Source organism: Monomorium pharaonis, chromosome 1 (assembly GCF_013373865.1).
Source record: "Monomorium pharaonis isolate MP-MQ-018 chromosome 1, ASM1337386v2, whole genome shotgun sequence".
Taxonomy (NCBI): domain Eukaryota; kingdom Metazoa; phylum Arthropoda; class Insecta; order Hymenoptera; family Formicidae; genus Monomorium; species Monomorium pharaonis.
Window position 1 is genome coordinate 38766147 of NC_050467.1, and position 26349 is coordinate 38792495.

A 26349-nucleotide genomic window follows, 5' to 3' on the forward strand; every position below is an offset into this window, starting at 1 on the left:
GAAACAACGTCGTTCTTTTGCTGTTCATCGACATCCGGCAACTTCAGGCACGTATTCGGGTTGATTTAGCGCTAGCCAGTCATAATGACGATATTCCTGGCACTTCTGACGCTTTTCGCCGTGAGTGTTGATGGCGGTCTACTCGAAAAATACGCCAACGCGCCCGGAAACGTATATCACGGTAGGTAAGTGCATTCGCATTTTACAATCGCTGTCAATTTCTCGTCGCGACGGAATCTGAAACTGATTTTTATCGGATTTCACAAAGTGACAATTATGACTAATGTGACACTAAGTTCCGATTAATGGCTATTTAATGATCTTTCAAAATTAGAAAGAACACTCGAGCAATTATTGAGAATTTTAATTTTTTTTAAGTGTCGTTTTACTCAACGACTTCCTCGTCGCGTCATTGTCAGTGATGCAATTGTGATCCCATTCGAACGCGAAACCACCTAGGTACACCCGAGACATCCACGGGCCGGAGCTCTTGGTACCAAGGCGAGTGCTCGAAGACGGTAGCTTTAGCACGTATTCCCTGCCGAATTTCTATAACCGCCGTGAGATCAGCGAGCGCGGCAAGCGATCCCTCGGGTCGGCCGATAAATTGCACCTGGTGCTACCCTTCAACGGGATCGATCACCACGTAGAGCTCAGCCCGTACCATGAATTCATCTCGCCCGACATGGTGGTGGAGACGCGGGGCGCCGGGAGCACTACTAATCTCAACGAGGGCCTGAGATTCAGGAAGACGTCCGATCGGCAGTGTCACTATCGCGGTACTGTTCGAGGCAACGCCAATTCCAGGGCGGCTCTGTCTCTGTGCGACGGTGTGGTTAGTATGGTACACGTCGTATAACATTTTCCTTCGGTGTTAACGAACCGAGAAAAGAATCTCGGTCACTTCTCGGTTGCTTCGTAGCAAGGTCTTTCGCGTTACGATAGAGGATCTGTCGATCACGCTTAATTAGTTTCCCTGAATATAGGCATTTCTCTATTTACGACCACCTCGATTTACGCATTTTTCAGACTTACGACCGGCACACTAAAAGTGAAAATTAATTAGTATATTATAACAGAAAATGATTATACACTCTCGTTAACTGGAAAATCTAAATTAAGAGTTTTATTTTTAAGAAAAAATGATATATTGTTTTTCAATCATTTGTTGAAATTAATTTGTGTTAGCTAAATATTAATTTTATAATAGCAAATATATTAAAAATAATGTCTTTAAAAAAGATTTTGTTTTATCATTTTCCAAATGAAGGTTTGTAATTGTTTTTAATAATTATTATATTTTGTAATTATTTTGCATAAATGTTCTATTTATAAAATATAAATGTCATTTAATTTACGATTGAAACGTCGTAAGTGGAGAAGATACCTGTAATATTTTTAATGCACAATTAATTGATCGATTATGGAATTAGAGATAATTGATGTGTGATTGCGAGACCTGATAATTCTATTTATCTTTTCATGGAAGGAAAGTTAATTAGTTAGTCTAGATTGATGAATATTGATTGATGTAACATCCCGTTGCGAGTCGAATTCTAATCTTTGCACATGCAATTCGGATGGTTTGTTATTAATTTTGATGAGAGTTGCGGGCTGGAGAGATAGAACAGAATTTCGAAGTGGCAACGAGCGTGGTTGGCGCACATAATGCGTTCCACTGCAGATTCCTTCGGGAGATTAACGTTAACGAAGCAAGAGGAGAATCGCGAGCGTAGTTGGATGGATATTGTATAAAGATTGCGCCTGAAATGTTTCCTAAAACAAATTGAAATTCGATGACATTTTTTTCACGATATTCTTTTACATTTTTATTTGCTATTTTTTACTCACCAAACTCGACGCGATAATATTAGACAGAATGCAGACCGAATGTTTAAGAACTTATGATGTAATTGCAATTTATGACAAAGCGATCCTGATACATACAGACGATGCTGATAGTTATTTCAGTAGCAGACCGCATTTTCAGGTATCGCTAGACGTCAAGAGATGTTATTTTGGCTCATATAAATATTATTACAAGATTTATATCACTTGCAAATTCATACTGTTTTTTTCCACTTTGCGCATTTAAAATCGTGATAATCACGTAAATAAAAACAGATCGATAAACATGTTACAATCGATTGCAGAGCAACGCGCGTCGATATGCAAATGCACGTTGTATCAACATGCGTGTTTCTAAGTGCGTAATAAAAGAGTCAATCCTGGGTAAACTGCGAGAGCGCCGCAAAATGCGTGTGTCACGCAGCGACATTTAATCGCGGTGTTACAGTGACGCAATATTCATTCTGGCACGCTGCACTTCGACCACTTGCATATCGTCGGTTTGATTACGCGGCGGTTTTTTTTTTTTTTTGTGAAAAATAGAACGGAGAGTAGTGCACGAAAAGAATGACGCGTGTATTTATAGAAACATCTAAAAATTCAACTAGATACGAAACTAATACTAACAAAATTTGATCTTCTTTTGCAACATAAATATAAATATAAATAGTTATTTTCGACATATTTTTGCCTGCTAAATCTGTTATTAAAATTTACGTATTACAATTTTTAAAAAAAGTAATTTTTTTTCAAAGAGAAATAAACTGTCAAAATTGTGAGAGTCAAATTTTAATAACACATTTGTATTCAATGAGCAAAAATACTATTCACTCGTGTTACAAAGTGATGCTAGATAATTTTTCTTCAACCATCAAAATAATAATAAAAGAAGCTCAAGCAATGCTACAAAAATATTTAATATTCTAACAATCAGCTTGAATATTTTACACAATCATTTCGATTGCCTAACAAAATTATTTTTAGATCTATATTCTGCTAAATTTTTAGATTCTTTAGCGGAAACTGTTCTTTCCGTGTAAAAATCGCACCATAGCTACGAACACATTGTCAATTCTTTGGTAATCTTTTTTGTTAAATTCAAATACAGCTCGATTGTGGCATTAGAGAAAATTGAGTTTCTCGATTACATCGCGTACGAACCTCGATATTTGCGTTGAATATGCGAAGCGATAGTTGTACCACGATACCCTGTTATACCCTCAAGAGTCTCGAAAGTAGTTTTCCGCCGCGGCTCGTTATTTTCAAAGTACAAGGCGAACGATTACGCGTGCCGATAAACTGCAAGCTGCGCGAAGCGGATGAAATGCCTGGTTGATTCTATTAAATGTAAAGTCGCGACGCATGTCGAGAGCGCGATTACCATCTACGATTTTCCGCCGGTCACGCGAATTTGCGGCGAAACGAATCGACGAACGACATTCGCGTCTGTAGCAGGTGACCCGTTAAATGCGGGGTTTCCAGGTAAACATTTCTAAATGACGGAGCCGCGCGAATCAACCGAAATGTCACGTAGAATACGCGTTTGGCCTTTTCCATTCTGATGTCTATCCGACGAATATCATCGACTCTCTCTCTCTCCCTCTCTCTCTCTCTCTCTCTCTCTCTCTCTCTCTCTCTCTCTCTCTCTCTCTCTCTCTCTCTCTCAGCTTCTACACAGCATTTTCGATGTATAATAATATATTTATGTTACCCTGAGGATATCTCTAGACGCGACCGCAGTTTCAGTCCGCCGTAGCTTATCTACCTTGAAATGTAGAAATGAATAACCCGATCAGACAGAAATCCCGGCAGAATTAATTCAACCGCTCATAAATCGTAATGTACGACGAGAAAGAAACAGCGTTTACGATACATTTGACATAACGTGATTTCACATGCTAATCTTTGTAACGCCGATCTTTACCGCGCGCGATCAAAATCTCTCGCAATTCCAGTGATTTTACGTCAATCAGTCGATATGTCGTGCCGTAAATAATATGAATGTCGATATTTAATTTTACATTATTATCGGCAACGTGTGACACACCTCTCGCGCGCAGGCTGGCTACGTGCAAACTAATCACGGACGGTACTTCATCGAGCCAGTGTATCAGGCGGAACCCGAGCCCGACGGCCAGCACATTCACGTCGCTTACAAACGGGATGCGCCGCACGAGAAGAAAGGGCAAACCGATACCGTGTCGAAGAGACATTGTGGAACCAGCGGTCGGTACCTCCTCGGGTATTTTAGCGCTGTACCACTCATCTCTTTTATACCCTGCTTCCTAAAAAGTAATTTCGTACGAAGCTAGACGCATTGCCAGCCGTCTCCCCCGTCCGTTTATTACTTTAACATTTCATTTTAACTCGAGACGCGATACAGTTTCTCAGAGCCCAGTGTCACAGGCACTTTATTATGTACCGTAACGCGAGAGGATTTCGCATAGTTACGAGCAAGTGACAAATAATGGCGCGCAGTTTGTGGAAGCTCATTCCCGCTTTAACAGACAACTGGGAGTCAGCGTGGGCGGAGCAGCTGGCTAAAAGGCAGATGCAACTAATGGAAAATAATTCTCTCGGCGCGAGGCGCGATACCGCGGTATCTACGGGGACGCACAGTATACACCGTTACATTGAAGTTGGATTAATCGCCGATCGGAGATTCCTCGACTTTCACAATAACACGGATTACGAGCAATATCTCTTGACGGTCATGAACATGGTGTCCGACTTTTATCACGACAATTCCGTAGGGAATCAAATAGACGTCGTCTTAGTACGCGTGATATATTTGGAGAAAGAGAAAGAGGAGGTAACGTGCGGATTATATAAAATGAAAAACGTAAAATGTGTTTGCTAAAAAAGAAAAAGGGAGAAAGGTATAGCTGCAGCAAACATTGCCGATACATTATTTACTTGAAACAAATTATTCAATAAACATTGAATTATTATAATATTAAATCTATATATAATATATATTAAATTCATCAATATATATTATAAATATTAAAATATGTAAACATTTCCTAAAGGGAGAAACTTCTGCCAATTAAATCAAAAGCAACATTTACGTGTAATGTCCGATTTAGAGTTCAATGTGCTCGTAGATAGATTTGCTCATTAGTCCGGATGCCGAAAATACATTGGAGAGTTTCGCGAAGTGGGCAGAGAAGATGAATCCCAAAGATGACACGCATCCCAATCATTATGATATAGCGGTATTGGTCACTAGGTAATTCTTCCTAAATATCGACCTAATCGTCGTGTATGTCGCTACTCGCATATACTCCTTAGGTATGATATTTGCTCGGAGGGAACCAATTGCGACCTAATGGGTTTGGCTCATGTCGCAGCGGCCTGCGACTCGGCAAAGGCTGCCTGCATTAATGAAGACAACGGACTTCTGCTCGGCATCGTGATTGCCCACGAAGTTGGTCACGTGTACTGTCCATGCATCTCAATCATGGAGTTTCAAGTGTTTTTAGAAAACAAGTCCTCGAGCTATTCGCAGAAAAATATCCACATTAAATTATATTAAGAATTGATTTTTAACTTAACATAACTTAACGTGTTACAGATATTTTTGTACGAAGAGCTTTAGAAAGTAAAAATAATTTTTAGTGTGAAATAAGTTTTTTTGAAATGTTATATATATATCACTAGTTTTTTTTTTTTACAATTCACTTTATACAGTTGTTGCAATAACGAAATTAAAGATACAAAATTTCAATGCTCCGTATTTTAATAACAAGTCTTTCTAAACAAAGTATATTTTGATCCTTTACGAAACTACTATTTTATAGAATGGGTTGTTCTCACGACGAGCCCGAAACCAGCGGATGTCCATCGAAGGACACGGACGATAGCTACTTTATTATGTCCCCTATCGTCTTCCTATATACCATCCGATGGTCGAGCTGCAGCAGGAAATTTATAACAGCTTTTCTCGAGTAATCCGAGTTGCATAAGTAATGACGCATAAATAATGACCGTTTTTAATCGTGCAATGCAATGATGCACGATTTCATGCGTACGTATAACACGCTTAACACACACGTACATAATTATGTGCAAATATTATTCCAATAAAGATATTTCGGATTATGTCTAATTAGTCAATATTGCCCCACTTTATCGAACACTTCTACAATCGTCATAAATTTCACCTATTAATTATTTCACAATATTATCAAACTGCAGTAGAATTAATTAATACTGTAATCTATTTAACAAATTCATAATAATAATATATTTTATTTTTAAAGCGAAAATTCCATTTTATGCTGTTTATTGACAACATTACTGAAAATACCTACCAAAAACGATCATTTTTTATATTTAGTTTTTTTAAGTACCTAACATTTTGATTATATAATTTGATTTACGATAAAACTTAATTGTGAGTAGGAGCGGGTTAGGCGAATGTTTGAACGACAATCCAAGAACTCCCTCGGAGAAACTGAAATATCCTAACATGTTGCCGGGTGCGATGTACGACGCTACCTTTCAGTGTGACATGCAGTTTCCTGGCTCGAAAGTGTGCCCGCAATCTCAAGTAAAGTTTTAATAAGCTTCGCGTACGATCTTAATTGCGTTCTAGTGTTTTCGATTTGCAATTATCGCGAATCGCAAATTACTACTTAGTGAAATTCAATGTTCCTTTCATTAATTCTCGATAATTCTGTCATTATGTACCAACCGCCTGCATTCTCCGTCCACATTTTATCTATTACTTGTCCATCAGAAATGAAATGGCTTTTATTTATCATTCGTTATATTTACTCGGAATTACAAGGTATATTCGATTCTTCCGATTGCGTTGATGGAATATTCTCTCACATTCTCGATAGAATAAATTACTTAACGAAACTACGTAATGTCCGCTCCTTGTCAATATCGGATTTCACAGTGTTTACAAGACGACCGTTCCGTGAGAGATCGTAAGAGCGTTCGAATCCGTGCCGCACGATTCCTTTAAGACTAATCTGATTAGCCCGGGTTTCTCTTTGCGACCGTGTGTGTGTATGTACATTTCAGGCGACCGGCTGCGAGACTCTGTGGTGCTTGACCAACACGAGCTGCTATTCCCTGGGGACACCAAAAGCAGACGGTACCAAGTGCGGTGAGAACAAGGTGCGCGCGGCTTAGGTAGAACCTGTTCCCTCGGCAAAATATATCCCCGGTGCGGATTATTTAGCAACCGCTTAGCGTCGTTGTTTATGCATCCGCAGGACGATATTATCAGGACGACGTAAATAATATGTCGCTGCGAGATGACATCAATTATCAGGTGAACGCGAGCGCAAATGGCTTTCGACGCGATCGAAAGCCATTTACGTGGCGGCGCGATCCACGTCCCGGAACGCCGCCGGAAGCGTGGCGGAATAAAAGGGCGTTCTCCACCCTGCCGCTCTTTCTCCGTGCGAGAGCAGAGAGATTTATTAAACGGCGCGCCTTTCCTCTCGCGCGCTCGTCGCCTCTCGCGGATGTAGATTTCGTCGCCTTCGGCGCGCTCGCGCGCGAACGGCGGACGTAGATTTAATCGCGCCGGGGAAATAAATTGAAGTGTCAGGAAACTTCGCGCTTGGAAATTGGTATTCGCGTGAAGCACGAGGCGGCGAGTAGCCCGCGAGACATATTGCATTCTCCTCAAAACCCGCGGGGACAAAGGTAACGCGCTGTAATGTTGTGCGTTGCACGCGAATCCAGTGGTGCATCCACAAGAAGTGCGTGGACATGGGCACTCGACCGGCCGCGGTTCACGGCGGATGGGGCGAATGGGGTCCCATGGGCCCCTGCAGCAGGACCTGCGGCGGCGGTCTTAAGTACTCCGAGAGGGAATGCGACCGCCCGGTACCGGCGAGCGGCGGCAGGTACTGCATCGGCGAGAGAAGAAGGCTCTTCACCTGCAACATCACGGTAAATTGCCCTGGTCCACCTCTCGTCACTCTCACACGCTATTTCACCTACGACAGCTACCTTTAACGCAAACGACATACCGGGGATGGTCGCGGCCTCTCGTCGTATTTTTTTTTTTTATTACGGAAGTGCCTGACAGCATTGCGTAGTCACGCTTACAAGATTTTTACGCGCTTTTCGCCAGTGAGATACTGCGTGTTACCATTTCATATTACTACTATAGTGACGCGAGCGGTACAACACGCTGTAACAAATTCAGTTCGAGAGCCACAGACGGGAACAGAGAGAAAGACAGACAAACAGAGAGAGAGAGAGAGAAAGAGAGAGAGAAATTCTATCATTGCCGCGAGCATCTCTGGCGCTTGGCGAAACGTTTTAATTCTTTTTAGTCGTACGATGATTCTCTACGCTGTCGCAATTCTCTCGTACCTATGTACCGTCCCGCACGGAATTCCGTCACACATTTGCCGTAACGTTCCGCGTTAAATTGTGCAGCCCTGCGACCCGACGAAACCGCCGTACCGTGCGGTGCAGTGCTCGGAACACGACAACGAAGAGATCCTGACGGACGGGCTTCATCAATGGAAGCCATACATGGACCCGAAATTAGAGCCCTGCGCGCTTTACTGCATCAACGAGAGGCAAACCTACGTGAAGATCTCATCGACGGCGAACGATTCTACGCCCTGCAAGGCTGGGACCAACTATATGTGCATCTCTGGAACTTGCAGGGTGAAACTGACTTTTTGAAATAGAATCGCCTTGTCGAGAAATCTCTACTATCCGTGCTAGAATTGTTGATCCGATTAAATTTTGTCGAATCTTCTGACTTATAAAATATTTTTAGATATATTTAGTGTGCTTAGTTTAAAAAAATATTTTAAAACAATATTTTTTAACAAATGTAAAAAAAGTCATCAAATTTGATTGGTTTTTCCGAATTTTCCTTGTCTTCGAATTTGAGATTTTTTAGAGATGTGCGCAAAAGTTCAAAGTCATACTTAATGGATATTAGGGGAACCCGGGGTAGAATGGGATTAAGAGGTAAAATGGGAAAGTACCATTATTTTCATTGCATGGTACCACAACCGCGTGGAAAATTCGTTACAATCAATCATTGCCTCAGTCTTATCACGACCTGTTGAAGCAGTTAACAAATTTCCACGATTGTGGCACCATGCAATGAAAATAATAGTACTGTCCCATTCTGCCCCGAGTTCCCCTATATGTTTGTAGCAAAACTCAAAAATAAATAATAAAATTAATGCATTTAAAATAATTAACATTATACGCGTTAAATATTTGCGTGCCTACAACCTTTGTATTTTTCTAGCGAAATGAAATTTAGTAGTAGGCTTCTTGGTATTTATATGCACATTTGTAATTACTTTGTTTGTAACTAGCGTTAGCTGTCTACTATTAATTAACGGTGTAAATTTACATGTAGTATAAACTCAGCAAACTTCAAAGATCTGATATAAGAGACAACAAACGACTATAAAATTTACGCTTGCATTAATATTTCATTAGAGGAAGTACTTTTCTCTTTGTTACGAATAACTTTTTGTAAAGAAATTATCTCTTACGTGTGAAACTTTCATGATTCTAATTATGTCGTGATTTCTCGCACCATAGAAAGTTGGATGCGATTGGGAGATAGACTCGGACGCAATTGAGGATAAATGTGGCATATGTAAAGGCGACGGGACCAAGTGCAGCCTAGTGGAGGGCGAGTTTACTGAAACAGCGTCGCAAAGCGGTAAAAATTCAGTAGACGTACTCTCGCGGTTTTTTTTTGTCATGATACACGTCGTTTCTCTCCCTCTCTTCGCAGCATATGTGAAGATCGTAACAATTCCGAGGGGAGCTCGAAGCGTGCAGGTTTCCGAGAGAAGACCCAGCGAGAACATACTGGCCGTGAAACTCGAAAAAGATAAAACATACTGCATCAATGGAGACAAGTGAGCTTCTGCAAACTCTCTTGCGCGCCCGATTCGCTCTTTCTTTTCTCTTTTCCATCTTTAATTTATAACGCCCACGGCGAACATAAACATCTCGAGAAAATTGATATGAGCAGGTGCTTTTCATAACGATAAAACGTATGATGCATTTTTACGATTGTATACTTTTATGATACGTTGTGTCGTAGCCGCGAGTTTAGAAGCGGAGATTACGAGTGCGCTGGAACGATGATTATCTACACGCATCCGGAACCGGACAAGGAAGTAGTGGATATGAAAGGCCCGATATCCGAAAACATCGAGATACAAGTAAGCCGTGTTCATTTTCCGATGATTATCTCGATATGATAGCGTGCACACGATGTAATTATCGGTTCTGCGCTATATATACACTCCATCATATAAAAATCCAATATCCGCGAATGTATCTTCTATTCGTAGCTCTCTGGTTTTTGTAAGAACTATAAATTTACTTATTGAAAATTTTCTTTTTCATTTCGAAAATTTTACTTTATGCCCTATAATCGCTACGCTGAATTGATAGCGAAATGTGTCTACATAATTGTCAAATTGTAGACAGAAAATGTGATTATGACTTCGAATAATAATGCTGCAGCTAATCTCCTTTTCATCTGTGATTTTTTTATACATTACATTAGACCAATAAAAGACTAAAACGTGCTAAAAGTACTTATATGAATTTTGTATCCCAATTTTTAGTATGCGTTCTTCAATCCTCAATATAATCCTGGAATAAATTATAAATACTACGTGAGATCGACGAATGTATCGTACACGCCCAAGTACATGTGGGACTTTATCGAGTGGTCAGAATGCAGCGCTAAGTGCGACGGCGGCACGATGGTAATTTATGTGACAACGTTACTAGCGCACGCGAGTGCCTAACGTGACCGCGAATGCGACCGCTTTTATGCGAAGGACAATATCATCGATTTGCACAGATATCCGAGGCGTCCTGCATCGAGGAACAGGGCGGACGAGTGACACCCAACTTCTGCGACGGCATTCCGCGCCCGGAAGCGAAGAGCCGCATCTGCAATCAGGCCCCTTGTCCTGCGAAGTAAGCCGCGAGTTTCAGACGTTCACAGTTCCCATGTAGTTAACAGACAGTAGACAATGCATCGTTAATATAATTTTACGTAACGCGATAATTTGTTGGGCGGAGCAGTAGCGGTTTTAAATTGGTAATAAAATAAAACTGGTTTTTTTTGCAGAGAAAAATACAAATGCGCAGGCATAACATGAAATTCGAGATTTCTCGCGTTGTTGCTTTTTTTTCATTGCGAGACCTTGCAGCAACACGTAGCAATGAAAAAAATGTTAATTCCTTAATAGCGAGAAAATATAACTTATCACTTGTCCTGACTAACAACACGGCTCAAATAATACCCACGACATTGAGATAAAAATCAGTGAATGCTATTGGCTTCCGCTCCGTCGATCTTAGTTCCTTCTTTAACGATGACGTAGTACCACGCACCTATGTCCGCATACGTTAGTCCGCAGCCAATAAATAAGATGTTAACTCAGCGTCGCATAAACATCGATCTAGCATTTTGCGCGCACATTAGCACATCCGCTCGACGAATATGATGTAAAGCAAATAAATCCATGTCGGTCGCACGTGTAGATGGAGAGTGAGTCAATGGAGCAAATGCAGCGCCTGCGATGGGAAGAAGGGTATGAGGCATCGGAAGGTTCAATGCGTGAGGCCAGGTGCCAGACCCGGGGAAGACGACGTGCAGGCAAATCTGGACGCGTGCAAGGGTCGCGTACCGAGGCAGAAAGAGGAGTGTATAGGTACAATCGTGATTTTTTTTCACGTTCGAAATATCTTCGGCCTGACATAACTTGAAATGAAAATTCGAAACTCGCAAAAACACTCACGATGCATTTTCGCGTTAGGTACAAGACCCTGCAAAAAAATGTGTCCTAAGAAAACTCGACGGTCCAACGAGCGGGAGTTCACGGACGTGCAAAAGAGAGTGAGCCTATCACCGGACGATCAGCGGCGAATGATCGACAGATATGTCGATCTCGGTTTGGCCCGTTACTTAGAGAAAGCAAGGCGCGACGAGTTGGCGCGCGAAGACGACGGTCTCGAAGGAACGAGCGCCGCCCGGGACTTCCGACAGGTTCTTTACGACTGGGCGATGACAAACGGGGACAAGCGTAAGCGCACCTGCGACCCCGCGGAGGAGAGATTCACCACGCCGAAGCCGGGATCCATCATCAAAGATGCGATACCCATCGAGAACGTCGTACTAATGCAGGCGCCGTATATGGACGAGGCTCTGCAGTCTAATCTGTCGGACAAGGCGTTCCAGGAAGCCGGCGATCGCGTCGGCGTGGGCATTGACACGAGCCGGGAGAAGGTGTACAAGGGCGCCCAGGCGATTAGGCTTATCGGACAGCTAGCCCATCGTAATCTGACGACGACTCGGCGCGCCGTTTCCACTACCGAGAGCGAAGCTATCAGTCCATCTCAATCAGTCGATATCGCGGAAAAAAGACGTTGAGCAACGAGGAAAAAAAGTTAAACGTTGCGATAAACGTACGTTTATCTCCGCACATAATTGTTCGTCCGTGTATAAGTGATAGAATCCAGAAATATATGAATATTTAGACACAGATCGAAAAGCTAGCATTACATGCCCTGTTACGAGACTTGCTCTTTGCTGATTCATGTCGCACGTGATTGATTAGCTTGACGGGATGAAGGCCGTCAAGTCAAATGAAACGTATAGGTAATACGAAAAGCGGCGCGCGGCGAACAGAAAATATCGTCCGCGGCGATATGCTCTCGCTAGGCGGACAAACAGACGTCCGCGTTACGCGCACAACTATCGAGATTAATGACACGTGCGCATTTTTTTTTTTTTACCACTTAATCTTTATTGATATAAGAAAGTGTCTCGCGCGCCAGACATTTTCCCTACCAGGCGATATCCTCAGGACAGTCAGGGCCATTAAGGGGGCGGGCGAACGCGTCTGCAATCTTGGATCATTACACAGTATCGTTCCCGCCATAAATAAACTTGCGAACGATGAATCTCCGAGAGATCAATGCTCAACCGCGGGACTCGTTAATGGGTCGCGAGAAATCATCTTCCTCCTCCTCCTCCTCCTCCTCCTCGCGCGTCGTAATTCCGTCGTAATTCAGGCGTAATTTATGTTGTCCGTCGTCCTCGCCGCGTATTGAGAGATTATCTTCGGGCTCCGGCAGATCTATTGCTTTACCGTCAATTATGGCCGTGTTTAACTAAGACTCGAACGAACGACACCGCTGATCTAATCGGGCGATTCATCCTGCGATTCACTCTCGGGGCTCTCGACGAGTTTTCTCTACTGTCCGATCGTTAAAATTCGATACCCCTATGTAAGAGCGCACGCGTCGCACGTTTAATTCGCTCGTATAACTCGTAACGATTGTTTTTATTGGGCGATCTGCACGCGCTACCCGCGTTACGTGCTCGAGAGCAGCGCAATTTCACTCAACGGACTCGTAAAAGTCTCCCTGACGGATCGCACGACCATCGCTCGAATCGACGCAGCCTCGTCTTCAAGACATGCGCGCGCGCGCGCAAAGTAACGAAAGTAATCGATATATCCGCACACATGACAATAAATATTGTATTCTCTTCTCTTTCATCGCGCCGAGGAACGCTTCGATCCGTACGCGCCTATATCCGCTTCATCGCGCATCGCATGCACGTCGCCCGCGAAAAATCGAGGCGGAGGTGGAAGCGCGCGCTTCCTCCTGAATTCTTTGTATATATCTGAGGGCGTCTACGCCTAGCAACGTGAATTCTGTGCTATTTTCCGGCGGTCGGGGCTCAAAGTCCTTCGGAAAATTCATAACGGCGTTCCTCTCGTCGCGCTCGAGAATAATCGTGAGCGTTAGATTCCGAATGTCCTCCTTATCGACCACCATTCTGCCCTTCTCGAGCTTACTCGTATTCTTCTTCTTATCGTTCAACGTATTCCCCGATCTTTTATCTATCTGAGAACGATCTCGACGCGTATCAGCCGAAATTAAGCCCGTTGTCTCGCGTGGAAGCGCATTAACGTACCCGGTGCCAGTAAAACAAGAGCGATTGGACGGATCTCCAGTCTGTCTTGGCCGCGTGGGGAGATCACCCGGATGTCGGTCCTCCACGACGGCGCCGCTTAAAGCCGTCTTAGCGGGCACTCGTGCGGCCCTAACGAAGTCGTTTTGTCGCGTTAGCGTGCTCGAGCGAGCGGAGGTGGGCCCGCGCCGTCGTCTCTCGGCACCTCTGTCCTCCCGTCTTCGTCTTCTCTCGCTGGCTTCGCAAGACGCCGACTCCCTTGGCTTCGGTCCTTGGCAGTAGCTGTCCTCGATCACGTCGAGATCCTGCTCGCCACGGCCAACGGGTCGTACACATTTGACAGCACGCCTTCTCTTACAGCCCGACGTGCACGGCGTGCAACCTTGCCATTCCCCAATGATCCACCTGGAATCGTGCGCGACGATAAGAGCGAGGCTTTTAATTAGCCGGCGACGGCGGGGCGATAATCGCGTGGCGTCATGTCTCTGCGTTAGTTCCTCAATGAGATAAAAGTGGCAATTTCGTCCGACGCGTGAACACGATACGATCACGAAATACAGATGATACGAGAGAAATATATTTGATTGTTAATGTTATTATCGCATATATATAAAAGTAACGAACGTGACACACGACTACTTTGATTTCGCCATATCGAAGCTCGTTAAAGATCACAGTTACTTTATAATATGATATGACAGCTCCATAAATATTGTATTTCACAAACGCGGAAAATCGTGAAAATGTAAACTTGCCGCGGTATACAGGGAGCCTGATTGCACGACCTGACTTTTGCATCTGGTTTAATGTTATTTCTGCAAAATTTATCGTCCACCAGTCCGCCGATTTTCTCGATGCAACGAGGTTTCGATATCTGTTCTCCCGGGCCGCAACCTGCCGAGCATTTCTCCCAGTCGACAAAGTCCCAGGAGAACACGGGTTTACGGGGAGTTCGTTGCTTCAATCCTAATGAGTATTTCAACGTGACGTTCTCCTTTGCTTCAACCTGTCAGATTAACTTGCTGTCAAAGAAAATACTGCGACAGGATAAAATTAAATTTCTCTTTAATGCAATTTCCAAAATGACTTAGTAGAGTTACTTCAATGTGTACGAGAAAATGAACATTTAAGGTATGTCCTCAGAAGTAAAAGATTAATTTTTAGCTGTTTCATAGAATGATGCAAACTTTTTATTCGCGACGTCGCATCGGGTGAGAGTTAGAAACTATATAACAGAAAAGAATTAAATTCGCGAAACTCGCTTGCTTTGGAGATTACAGCGGCTGATTATTATAGCAGTATACTGCGATTTTAAATGGACATAAAATGTTCTCGTTTCCTTTTGCACGTTTTCCGTCGATAGCACATGTCCAAGTTCGAACACCTTGTTTGAGATACCTTATCGATTTGCCGAGAGTAGCGACTAATTAGCGGAGTGCGTTTATTATGTTTACCAATATAATCAAGTCCTTGGTGACGGGTCCCGGTATATTCAGAGCTTCCTGCCTCGGCCTTATCATTCCCAGCCACGCCTTGGAGCCCGGCACTTCGAACATTCCTAGACGGTTACTGAAATAATCGCGTGCCGCGATATTAATTGCGGAGTGAGCCTAGTATCTTTATTTGCGCGGTATGTCGTAAACGAAACAAGATTGATGTAGCACAGATTGAAGAAAGGCGCCAAATTATAAACGTTTACTCGCAACATTTGATCAGAAGGTAAATATAACCAACTCCAGTTTTTTCGTGTAAATATGTATTAGAAAAATTAGGGGGAATTTAATTTACCCATCAATCAGCACAGTTTTCGTATTTTTGGTGCGCACTACGATTCTGGATTTGGTCGGTTCTGCTTCCTCGATGCGAATATTCCTGGCACCGACTGGCACGTCTGTTATCTTCTTGAGCCCTTAACGCGAAAAATTCGCTCGGAAGATTATTGCAAAAAAGCTATTGCACGCAACATTATTCGTCAAGATTCCAATTTTGGCGCAGCATCGCGTTGTTGCGCAATGCGGAAAGATTTATTTGGCTATTGCGAGTTACGTTCTCTCTCTTTTCTTACACACACACACATACACATACGCATACACACATTCTCAATGCGTCGCTCGGGATTCCTTTAAAGAGCAAGACTGAACGCGCGCCTTATACTTTTGCTCTGGTGGAATTTTAATTCACGGAAGTTCTCGTTCGCGTACTTCCCTATTCACCGTGCCGTGCCGACGACACTGAAGTTCATCGGCATTTTTTGCAAGTCGCGAAATTTGCCTCGACGTGAAATAGTAAGCGAGAACGCCAAGAAAATTATTATGAGGAATTCAAGAAAGAGATTGACAGAAAGAGAGAGACTGAATATTTTCGCGAAGGTGTTGATACAAAATTCAGCCATCATCTTTGAAATATTATGAGAGCATTTTTAATAATCCAGAAATTCACTTTGATATTTGGCAGAGGTCTTTACCTACGAAATGCATCTTTGCAATCTTGCAAACACAAAGTGCAATATTAAATAGTATTAAAAAAACTAAGCAAAATCTCTGTCTTTGAATTTGCATACAGCTAAACATTTTTCGTTCTGATATTAACACTATACGTTCTTTCTTACGGGGATGAGCCACGATCGACACTGTTCCCTGCTTTAAGGTGCACGAGGTGCTGTCGCCTCGACAGACGCCGCAAACGTCCTCGACGGCGCTGGATTCTATATCCAGGTCGCAAGGTATCTCCCTACACATCCCCCCGATGCAAATGTCCCGAATGCCTCTGTAGCACGTGGTACCGTCCACCACTTTCGGTCTCAACGAGGTCACCAGATTAGTTTCGCTCATGCAGTAAAGAGCGCATGGATCTTCAGACGCCTTCAAGTCTAGGAAAGATAAATCGCGAAGTTAACACGAGGCCGAAGATCAGTTATCGTTTATTGTACCTTCTGGCAGATTATACGCCACCCAACGATGAATCTTTCCGTCTTCCGGAAATACCCAGTCGTTGAATTCGGCGCACTGCACGTCGCGAAATGACGGCGCGCCGATTTCGCAGGGCTGCGAAGAGAAAACTCTACGTCAATGCTGTATGTACGATAATTTTCCATCTCTAGCAGTTTTACAGCACAGCGCGTTTAACACTTTTTTATTTTCGTCCGCTTCAACTTCATTCTTGCCGGCATAAGCTCGGTCGTATTTATTTTCTTCATAATTTAACGCGCGAGTATTAACACATTTTCATGCGTCGCATAAAATTTTTTTATACGTCGACGAAACGTTTTAAAATCTCTACGACAATTTCGCGGAAGGCGTGATCATCGCATAAGTCGGATGTTCACTCGTGAGTTCGCGCTGCGCTTACTGAAAAGCTGTTTACGAGCAGTCGCGAAGCTAACGTTCGTGGCACAGATTTTATGGCGCTTCCTGTCACCCACGCAATAAGAGCCGCCTTTGGACGGGGTCGGCTAGTTGCATTGCCTCACGGCGTACGCCACGCCGGAGCCGCATGTCCGCGAACACCTGCTCCAGGACGACCAGGCACCCCAACCGCCGTCTGTGATTCCGGGCTGTTCTCCCACCATCAGGCACTTCATTTGGTAACACCACTGTAACATTCGTTAATCCGGCTGACGTCGCGGCACCTGGACCGACTTATGTCACGAGGAATGAGAAGGCACGGAGGAAGATGTCCCGGGGGAGGTGCATTATGAACGAGACTAAATGATGCACTACGTCTTTTAGAAGCGCGCGACGTGGAAATTTATTATGCCCTGCAAGAGAAGATATTCTTGCACTTCAGGAGAATGAGAGAGAGAGAGAAAGAGAGAGAGAGAGACCTTCGTTTTGTTCCATTAGAATCGCTAACGCTTTCTCGACGCGAATAATTATCGAGTCCCTTTATGACTTTTGCAATTTTAAGCGTACTTAAAGCCGCTTAAGTGTCTGTCAGATGGAATAATATTTCCTCCTTTCACCCCGTCGTGGCGAAACTATTTTACAGTTAAAACGGGCCATAAGCGCACGCATTATCTTTTATTCAACGCATGTATTTTTTTTATTTCAAGTTACTCGCCGCGCAAGTGCTAATTATTTGTAATGATACGTGCCAGTCGACGTGTGTCTGGCTGGCAAAAGTAATGCTAATTCGCGGACATACATACGTCTCTCACGTTTAATATGCATATATTCAAGAAAATGTACTAAAATTCACATGCACTCTGTACCTCCAATTTCGGGGCTCATCACTTAACAAAAATTCCCGGGAATACCTCGCCCCGTCTCGTTGGGACGACTACTTGACATCAGCTATCTCGCTTTTCCATTTAGGAACGTTCGCATTAAAGTATACGCTCGATTCCGCGATAACACGCAAACACATCGAATCTGCCCTCGGCCGGCGACGGAATAATTGCTCTTCGTTTCACGAACTGCAATTGCGCATCTATTTGTCTATTTCATTCCACCGATGATTGCATCGGCTGTTGTGAAGTGGCATGACAAACAAACTGAATTTTTACGCACGTAGGTAGATCAATCTATTTTCGTAGCCGATGTTATCGTTCCGATTTCAATTTTTTAAACTTCGCAATCCCCTGTACAGCGTCCAATTTTGCTCACTAAATTTCATCGGTCGGAAATTCGTTTCCCTCTTTACGTTGAGTTATTTAAATGAAATATCAAGTTCTTTTTCTATAAATATCCGAATAGATCGTACATATTTTAAAAAATACATACGTCTTGACTAATTTTATATCTACTTCTCTCATTTCAAAAATAAAATTGAAACATTTGATTAATTTTTTATAGCCGATATTTCTATTTAATAAAATTTCCAATTTTTTGTAAAAAAAAAAAATACTTGCACTCGTTCGTCAACATTCTGCGATGTAAGATCTGCGATGAAAGTTGGAGTAGTGCGTTCCTGACGGTAGCCGGATTTGTTGCGCGCGTATCGACCATTTGACTTTGTTCCCAGCTCGCTCGAGTAATTAGAGATTACTCACTGGCCGGATTCACGAGGTTCAACGGTGATGTCCAACACCCCGAAGCGGTAGTCGGCCAGCGGTGACCGGTCGGCCGCTAATGACTCTCCCGTCTACGCGGTTCGACGCGCTTCGGCGTGCTCAGTTATTAACATCACCCAAATCTGATATTTCGTTGATGTGTGATATTTGGACACCGCTCGTCTCCTGGTCATTATGGGTCTCGCGTGCACCCTGCATTTTATCACGTTTTGTCGAATCCCTTTTGGAACATCACGTAGCCGTGCATGCTTGACCGACCGCAAAAAACATTTCGGCCGACTTGCATCGTTTCGATTTCCAAAATATCCGTGACTCGACTTGAAACAAGTTTTATCTCGCAAGATATGTGAAATTTTATGCGGGATATATATATGTATGTATGTATAAAATACATATATTTGTCCGATCCTCTGTATTTTCTTTCACATATCGAATTCAATTTGACAAATTTCAACTCAATCTTTATGTTTTCCAGAACTACAAGAGCTTCTTGAACATAGTGAAGTAAATTGTTTTATTTTCCGCAAAAATTTTTCATCGATTGCCCGTACACTGCTTTGTAAATTTTCTAACTTATTATTAAGCTTCAGATAAATAATCTTTTAACTCTTGAAGTATATTTATCCTTCTAGAAGAAGCTCCACTTATTAAACCGGAGGGCAGCGAGAAACGGTCTGTGTAAAAGTTGCTATTTTTTGCAAACTCACAAACGTATTATTATGAAAGAATATACAGCGTGTTTGCGTAACGATAGCTTGACGTACTTTATAAGAATCGCATCTGCTCGCAATCTTTAACATTACCACGCTTTGTTGCCTTAAGGGCCAATAAAACTCAACTGAAGTCTGAAACTGGTTTTAATTCTGAAAGGGCGCGTGACTCACGGTTGATGGCGAATCCAGACAGCTTTTTTTAGCTTTCCGCTATATACTCCCGTCGTATCTCTTTCATGAGATACTTAAACTGTTCCAACATAATGGCCTCTCGGTGAAAGGTCTTCGAGAACCTTGATTAATTGATCAATATGTAATTTTTCTTCGAATCTACACTCCGATGCGCTTTTAAGGCCCTCGAAGTCGAATACTTATTCATCAGTTATACTTGCGAACGAATATCTTGATGAACAATGTATTGAAGTAAGTTAAAGTGAATATACACAACCGGGACCTGTATAATTAATTATCATAAATCCTTAAATAGATCGATATAACGGTAATTATCTTTGGAACAAAGAACCCAGTGAACTCGATAACTCTTTTCTAAAACAAAACTTTATAAAAAAATCATCCAGATTAAAGAAAAAAATTACATTATTGCAATGAACAAGAAACTAAAATAATGATTCAATTAAGGAATTGTGTAAGAAGAAAAGGAAAGTTTGAAAATTTCTCCGAATAGTTTTCGTGAAAAATAATCCTCTCCGGGAATCAAAGAATCGTTACTTTGATAAATCGGTCTATCACAGTTGTAACGATCTACGGATTTTAGACCATCCTCCGTGCCTTATTTTACACTCTTTATTCGGAGTAAACGGAGTAATTTACTCTCTTTTCGCCGCACGGGGTGCCCTCCGCGGGTGGTTTCCTAGCAGTCACGCAACCTCTACCCGGAATGGCGCACCTAAGAGTTTCACACGTCTGAAAACGAGGGCGAGATTTGTCTCATTTAATAATTTTCTTTTAATCGATTAATGCAAATAAAAAATGAGCTTTAGCTTTCGCTATTATCCCGCTTTATCTATGTCAAATACATATGGTAAGCCTCGCTCTTATTTTTATTTTTTTTTATTATTCCGAAATTAGATTGCATCTCGCTTTTCCTTAAACTTATAATAATAAACTTTATAAGCTTTATAACACCATAAAGACGTGGATATATGAGTGTATATAACGTGTGTAAATATACGTGAACGTCCGCAGTGTATTGTGCTCGAGTTCGCTAAACCCAAATGATTAGGAGGATCAGTCATCCCTGCGGGAGCCTCGTTTTAGTCAGTCAGGTGCGTGCCAATCGCGATATCGCGCCGAGATATCGCGACTTCTCCGGCCTCTTATCTGACGCCGTGCACGGCTTGGAGAACGTATTTTCCTAAACGGATAAGGTAGGCCGCAAAGGCATCGGTTTGTAGATACGAACGGCAGATGGTGCCTGTTCACGGGCACGATGTAGATTCACGAGCTACCGATACGGATTAACGCACGCGTTATCGGAATCGCGTGCGTTAACAGACCGGCCGGTCGCGCCTGAACACTTTCACCCGTCGTGCACGACGTTACTTTCTCGCGTTGTAGCGTCTCCTAATCTACACCTGCAACTTACGACTCCCATGTCGCATTGTCGAGCGTCTGGTCGATACCGTAAACGGCACTGATCGTCACCGTTGTACATCACTCCCGGCAGCATTTCGGCGGCGGGAAAATAATGATCGTGCGGCTCGTCCTCTAAACAGAACGCGAGACCCTGCCTGCAATCAGTGACTGCATTTTATATATTTATAAAATTTTGAATAGACTTTACATATTACATGTCGCAATGTACAGGACAGAGAGAGAGAGAGAGAGAGAGAGAGAGAGAGAGAGGAAACCGCGAACAGTCGAGTTGAACAAAGCCGATTATATTTATCAATTACAAAAGTCTTTATTCAAAGGATACTGCTTCAAAGGATATGCATAGTTATGTAGCTTTAAACCACAATAATTAATATTCATATATTATTAACATAAACTATAATTTTAAACACAAAATCCTTGCCGTTTGAACCACCGCAACGCGGAGTAATACGGAATCATATATGTTCATAATTAATATATTCATAATTACAACTTTTATTTATAATGATAGCAATATAGTTTTCGTACAACAATTTCGTGCTCGTATAATTTGCAAACATATTAAATGCAAACATTCGTAATTATTCCTCTGTAATAGTCGCGGAAACGTGTAACAGTATTTACTTTAAACAGCGTGCATGATCACGTTATAATACAACAATGAGCTTATATTGGATTTTCGTTGGATACAAGAAATGAGAGGTTCTATTCTAATTCACTATTCTAATATGCTGCAATAATATTGTTCGCGTTTATCCAGCGTTCGCAGTTGTCCACTCTCTCCTAAAGCATACTATTACCCCATCTACTCAAGCAATACAGAAATGTACCTAAAGCGAATTGAATCGATTGAACGAACATCTTTGTGAATCTTCTTTTTCTTTGATCGTATGTTACTTGGAATTTCTTTATATTATAATTGATAGGGTTTTGATTCTTTTTCAGAAGTCTCAACTCGTTCTAAAAAAAGAGTACTGCCGATAAAATGTGAAAAGAAAACGACAACTTGAATATCGTAACCTTACATTTTTGTTATACGAATATTAGTAATTTATGACGATCGTTTGCCGTTTCATATCGCGGATCACCGGGCGCGTTCGTTCCACGAGACAACGACCGAGGCGCAGTTCTTAATTTAATTTGAAATTTACGGCCGTAGATCACCCTGTATTTCTCCGCTTCTAGAGAAGTAGATGAGGAAAGCAGCTTTGCTGCCGGCGGACTTTAATAAAGCCGCCAGCGAAAAAGCAACAAGCATTCAGCTCACTCGATGTACGAGCGCAGGTAGCGCCGGGAGCACTCGGACCATTTTTTCGTGATGTACATGTCACCGGGGTGCATAACGGTGGTCTCCGTGTATCCGTTTCTGTGATAAACTATACCGGGACAGCCGTTCTCCCGCTGCACGTCGTGGGACATACCCAGGCTGGTAATGAGAAAAAGAAAATCGGCTTTTCGGAGTGGAATATTTATTGGGGCATGCGCGCGCGCGCGTCGTACGGACTCGCTCTCTTAAAAGGTATCTCGAGGTACACGAGGAGTCGCTTCATACATTAAACAACGCTCCCGACCGTGACTTATTTACGACGACGCTACGGCATACCATTATTTTCATTCTCGGGCAAAGAAATGGTCTTTAGGAATTTATTTTGGATTTCCTCCCCCCCCCCATCTCCTCCCGCCGACGACGCGAAGAGGCTAATCGATAGCGCGATCGACCGTAGGGAAATGGTTATCGGGATGAAAAGAATATCCGTTTTAGAATATGTCCTCAGTCGAAATAAGGATATATTGTGTTCGTCACAGAATGTTACGTCAATATTACCAAGTCAATTTTGTTGTTCGATGTGACCACTTAATTACGAGATTAATGAGATTAATGTAAAGTATTGTTTTTTAGAATTACCTGCGTATATTTCGTTTCTTTTTTTGCGGCTCGATGTACAATGTAATTACTCGAAATTTTTTGGCATCTAATTAAGAACGAATCAAATTAATTACGAACTTACGTGTGACCTATCTGATGAGCTATATGATAACCGGTTGGTAGACCAGCGTCTCTCACAATGGCTGCGCCTCTCAAAGGATCGCACGTACCAGCGATCGTGGATGTACCAGTGAAGCCACAGAGGTTTCTCGAGACACAGATATCTAATCTAATAAGTTATCGTCAAAAGGCTGAGTACCCGTAATCTTAGGATTAAATTGAGTTTCCGACAGAATTGCCTTGCGCCGCGTACCTGCTAATGAGAATCGCGCAATCGTGGTGATTTGGGTGGGAATCGTCGCCGGGATTCATGGTGTACTGCCACTCTTGGAAGTGCTTCAGCGTCGCATCCGCGTCTCGATTCGCTGACAAATTCATCTGCGTTGTATTCGACGAAAATATCAAGTTGGCACGAATTCAAAACGCGTGGAAAAAGATATGGTCCAAATTATAATCCGAATACTTTCCATTGTGCAAAGATCTCCTTAGATAAATTCTTAGATAAAAAGACCTTCGATAAAACAATACCATTTAATTGGAAGAGGCGGAACGTTTCTGCTATGTAATTTACCTTATTTTCCTCTACTTCTAATCTTATAATTCGCACTATAGTCAGCTGCATGTGTACGCCTAGACTGACATCGTGAAATAATCCTGCAGCCTAAGAAAAAGAAGCTCTCTTAAGAATACGTATAACCAGATTTATAAAATTTTACGAAGACTTTTAACTCGCCATATTGAAGAGCGTTAGTATGTAATTTTCGACATCGAAATTCTTGTAATAGTCCAATAAAGATTTGTCCAACACGACTAGTAACTCTAGCGTGTATGACTTGTTCTCGATTAATCTTGCTGGTACTCTTTTCTGCGGATTCAAAGCACGCTTGGCAATGATCCTAGACGTTTCGCCGATGACATTGCAGAGAGCATCCTGTACGGCTTGATACTCATCTGGACTCCTTTTATACACGATATGCGGTTGCTCCATTTCTTTGCTAAAGTCATGCCCAGCCACTGGCTCGATCATATACCATGCGTGCTTCGTTTTAATGTATCCAACCTAAAAATTAATATAACAAAATCCTGGAATCCTGAAATGTTGCCATTTCTGTACTTCGAAAACAAATTAATTAAAGTTATACCAAATTTTGAATTTAAATGCTTTTACCCTATTTTTAAATACAATAGTTCCTTACAAAAATATATGAATATGAATATACAAATATCTAAGGTAAAAACTATTTGCGTGCCTTTGTTGCATCATTTTTTATAATAAAGATATTTTATTTCATACTTTGAGTTTATTATTTTGCACATTGATTAATAATTGTTTTATTTGTGTTTAGAGCACTAAAAAAAGAGTGCCGACTCTAACTCCACTCTTTTTCCTATTTTATTTTCATGCGATCTTTAGTGATTGCGCTCTTTTTTTACAGATATGCAAACATTTTTTAATGATGATCTATTTTGTTACAAAATATATTTAATAACGGCTTGATTTTGTAACTTTTTGATTTGAAAAGTATTAAATGGATGTTTACTCTTCTTGTTACCAGAACGAAACACGTTCAGAATAAAATACAATAAATATTATATTTCATATAATATAAAAGATGATGCAACGAAATTATTTAAATAATTTTTCTCATTAGCTATCTGTATATTAATTCACAAAACCTTTCAAATACGCCTCGTATATTTATAAAAAACTAATGGTGCTAGAACATTCAATTAAGAATAATGCTAGAACATTCAACTAACAAGTCCATAACAAGTAGATAGAGCGCTGTCTTCCGATTGGTTCCGCACACGAGCTCGATAATGGCATTGCGTGTCTCGCAATCGCCTCAGTTGCATATTGTTTAAAAAATTCTGCGATTTGCGTCGAGTCTCGACTACCGCACCTGGTCCAAGAAGTCGATGGTTTGGATAGAGTTCTATATGATACTCTTCGTGATCAATGCGCAGGCGATAATGAATGGCATCGTCATCTAACGTCCGATTTTGATAAAAAGAGCGCTCAAAGTGATGAGGTATTTGATGAGATATAAAACTTCCATCCGATCTGACCCTTCGCGGTATCACTACTTCGTGTCCGTCCGGTAAATCAGCAGCACGCGTATAACGTCCTCAAGAAAAAAAATCAAATGTAATTTCACCTTTAATATAAACGATAATGATATTTTTCATATACACATGTGGTATATATAATATATAGTATATATAATCGTATAACTTTAATTAATATGCAATTTCTAAGTTATATATAATTTTTAGCAATATTATAATTAACAATTAAAATTTCTGTTTGTAGTAAAACAATTCTGAAAATTGAAATGCCATAATAATTACTGATGTATGGATATTATTAAATCAATTAAAAGTAAATTTTGTTACTGTCATAATATTTAATATTTGTTTTTAGTATAATTTTATTGGGTTCTATACAAATATATATACATATATGTATGTATAATGTATATATGTATATCTATTATTGATGAATTTATAGCTAAAATGTATTATTTGAATATTATACTCGAGTGTATGTTTTATTCACCGATGTATACACGTTTTACTTTATTATGATGTTAGGTACATACATTTTCATTTTCATGAAAAATTTGCGTGGAAATTTAATAAATCAAAAGAATATGTCTTTTTAAATAATAAATAAATATATATATATATATATATATATATTTATTATTTAAATCTATATCATCGATAATATTTTGTTATTGACCACAAGCCATTATTTAGTCCTCATCATTACATAATAGCATTAATGCTGTTGCATCATGGAATAGGTATTCAAATTTCAGTTTCCTATAGACGCTTCGGTGAATGTATCAACACTGAGTGGCGACTGATAGACTCTACATAATAGATTTATAAATCAAATTGACAAATTGCGACAAAAGCGAAAGAATCGATTTTATTTCTGACTTAAAAAAAATGTTAAGAATAATCGATCGATTTATAAAGCTGTATAGGCGAAGCTGACAGAAGAAGCTGGATAGATACCGATATTATTGAGAGACGCAAATATTCTCATCAACAGAAATATTTTCATTTTCGTCTTTCTGGACATCGTTCTGTTACGAAAATACAAGAATACTTTTCCGTCTAGGTGAAAATGTTACAGAAGGCAAAGTCTCTCAATATCAGGTATCAATTTTGTCGTTATGCACCGCAGGAG

General features: G+C 41.3%; 4 protein-coding genes across 4 annotated transcripts in view; 1 reads left to right on the plus strand and 3 right to left on the minus strand.

Moving 5' to 3' along the window:
• LOC105837738 (A disintegrin and metalloproteinase with thrombospondin motifs 7) overlaps nucleotides 1-26349 on the minus strand; it is a 118314-nt gene that overhangs the window by 51563 nt on the left and 40402 nt on the right. The gene's annotated exons all lie outside the window — the stretch shown is intronic.
• Nucleotides 85-12381, plus strand: LOC105837735 (A disintegrin and metalloproteinase with thrombospondin motifs 7). Its single transcript, XM_028191464.2, has 17 exons — nucleotides 85-181; nucleotides 438-835; nucleotides 3909-4074; nucleotides 4356-4660; nucleotides 4956-5080; nucleotides 5143-5289; nucleotides 5652-5798; nucleotides 6256-6403; nucleotides 6886-6981; nucleotides 7558-7767; nucleotides 8263-8499; nucleotides 9403-9526; nucleotides 9602-9728; nucleotides 9917-10037; nucleotides 10449-10592; nucleotides 10691-10809; nucleotides 11380-12381. The coding sequence occupies exons 1-17, from the start codon at nucleotides 85-87 to the stop codon at nucleotides 11597-11599; spliced, it is 2931 nt and encodes a 976-aa protein (XP_028047265.1). The 3' UTR covers nucleotides 11600-12381.
• LOC118644181 lies at nucleotides 10952-14385 on the minus strand (the record flags this gene model as incomplete). The annotated part of the gene is made up of 1 exon (XM_036291866.1): nucleotides 10952-14385. A coding segment is annotated over one exon (942 nt), but the record flags the coding sequence as incomplete, so codon positions are not given.
• LOC105837736 (A disintegrin and metalloproteinase with thrombospondin motifs 7) lies at nucleotides 14302-25041 on the minus strand. The gene is given in 12 exon segments (XM_036285853.1): nucleotides 14302-14825; nucleotides 15274-15388; nucleotides 15608-15728; nucleotides 16428-16688; nucleotides 16749-16863; nucleotides 17202-17411; nucleotides 21150-21294; nucleotides 22428-22586; nucleotides 23170-23316; nucleotides 23401-23525; nucleotides 23719-23808; nucleotides 23881-25041. Coding segments are annotated over 12 exon segments (2106 nt in total). The 5' UTR covers nucleotides 24175-25041; the 3' UTR covers nucleotides 14302-14501.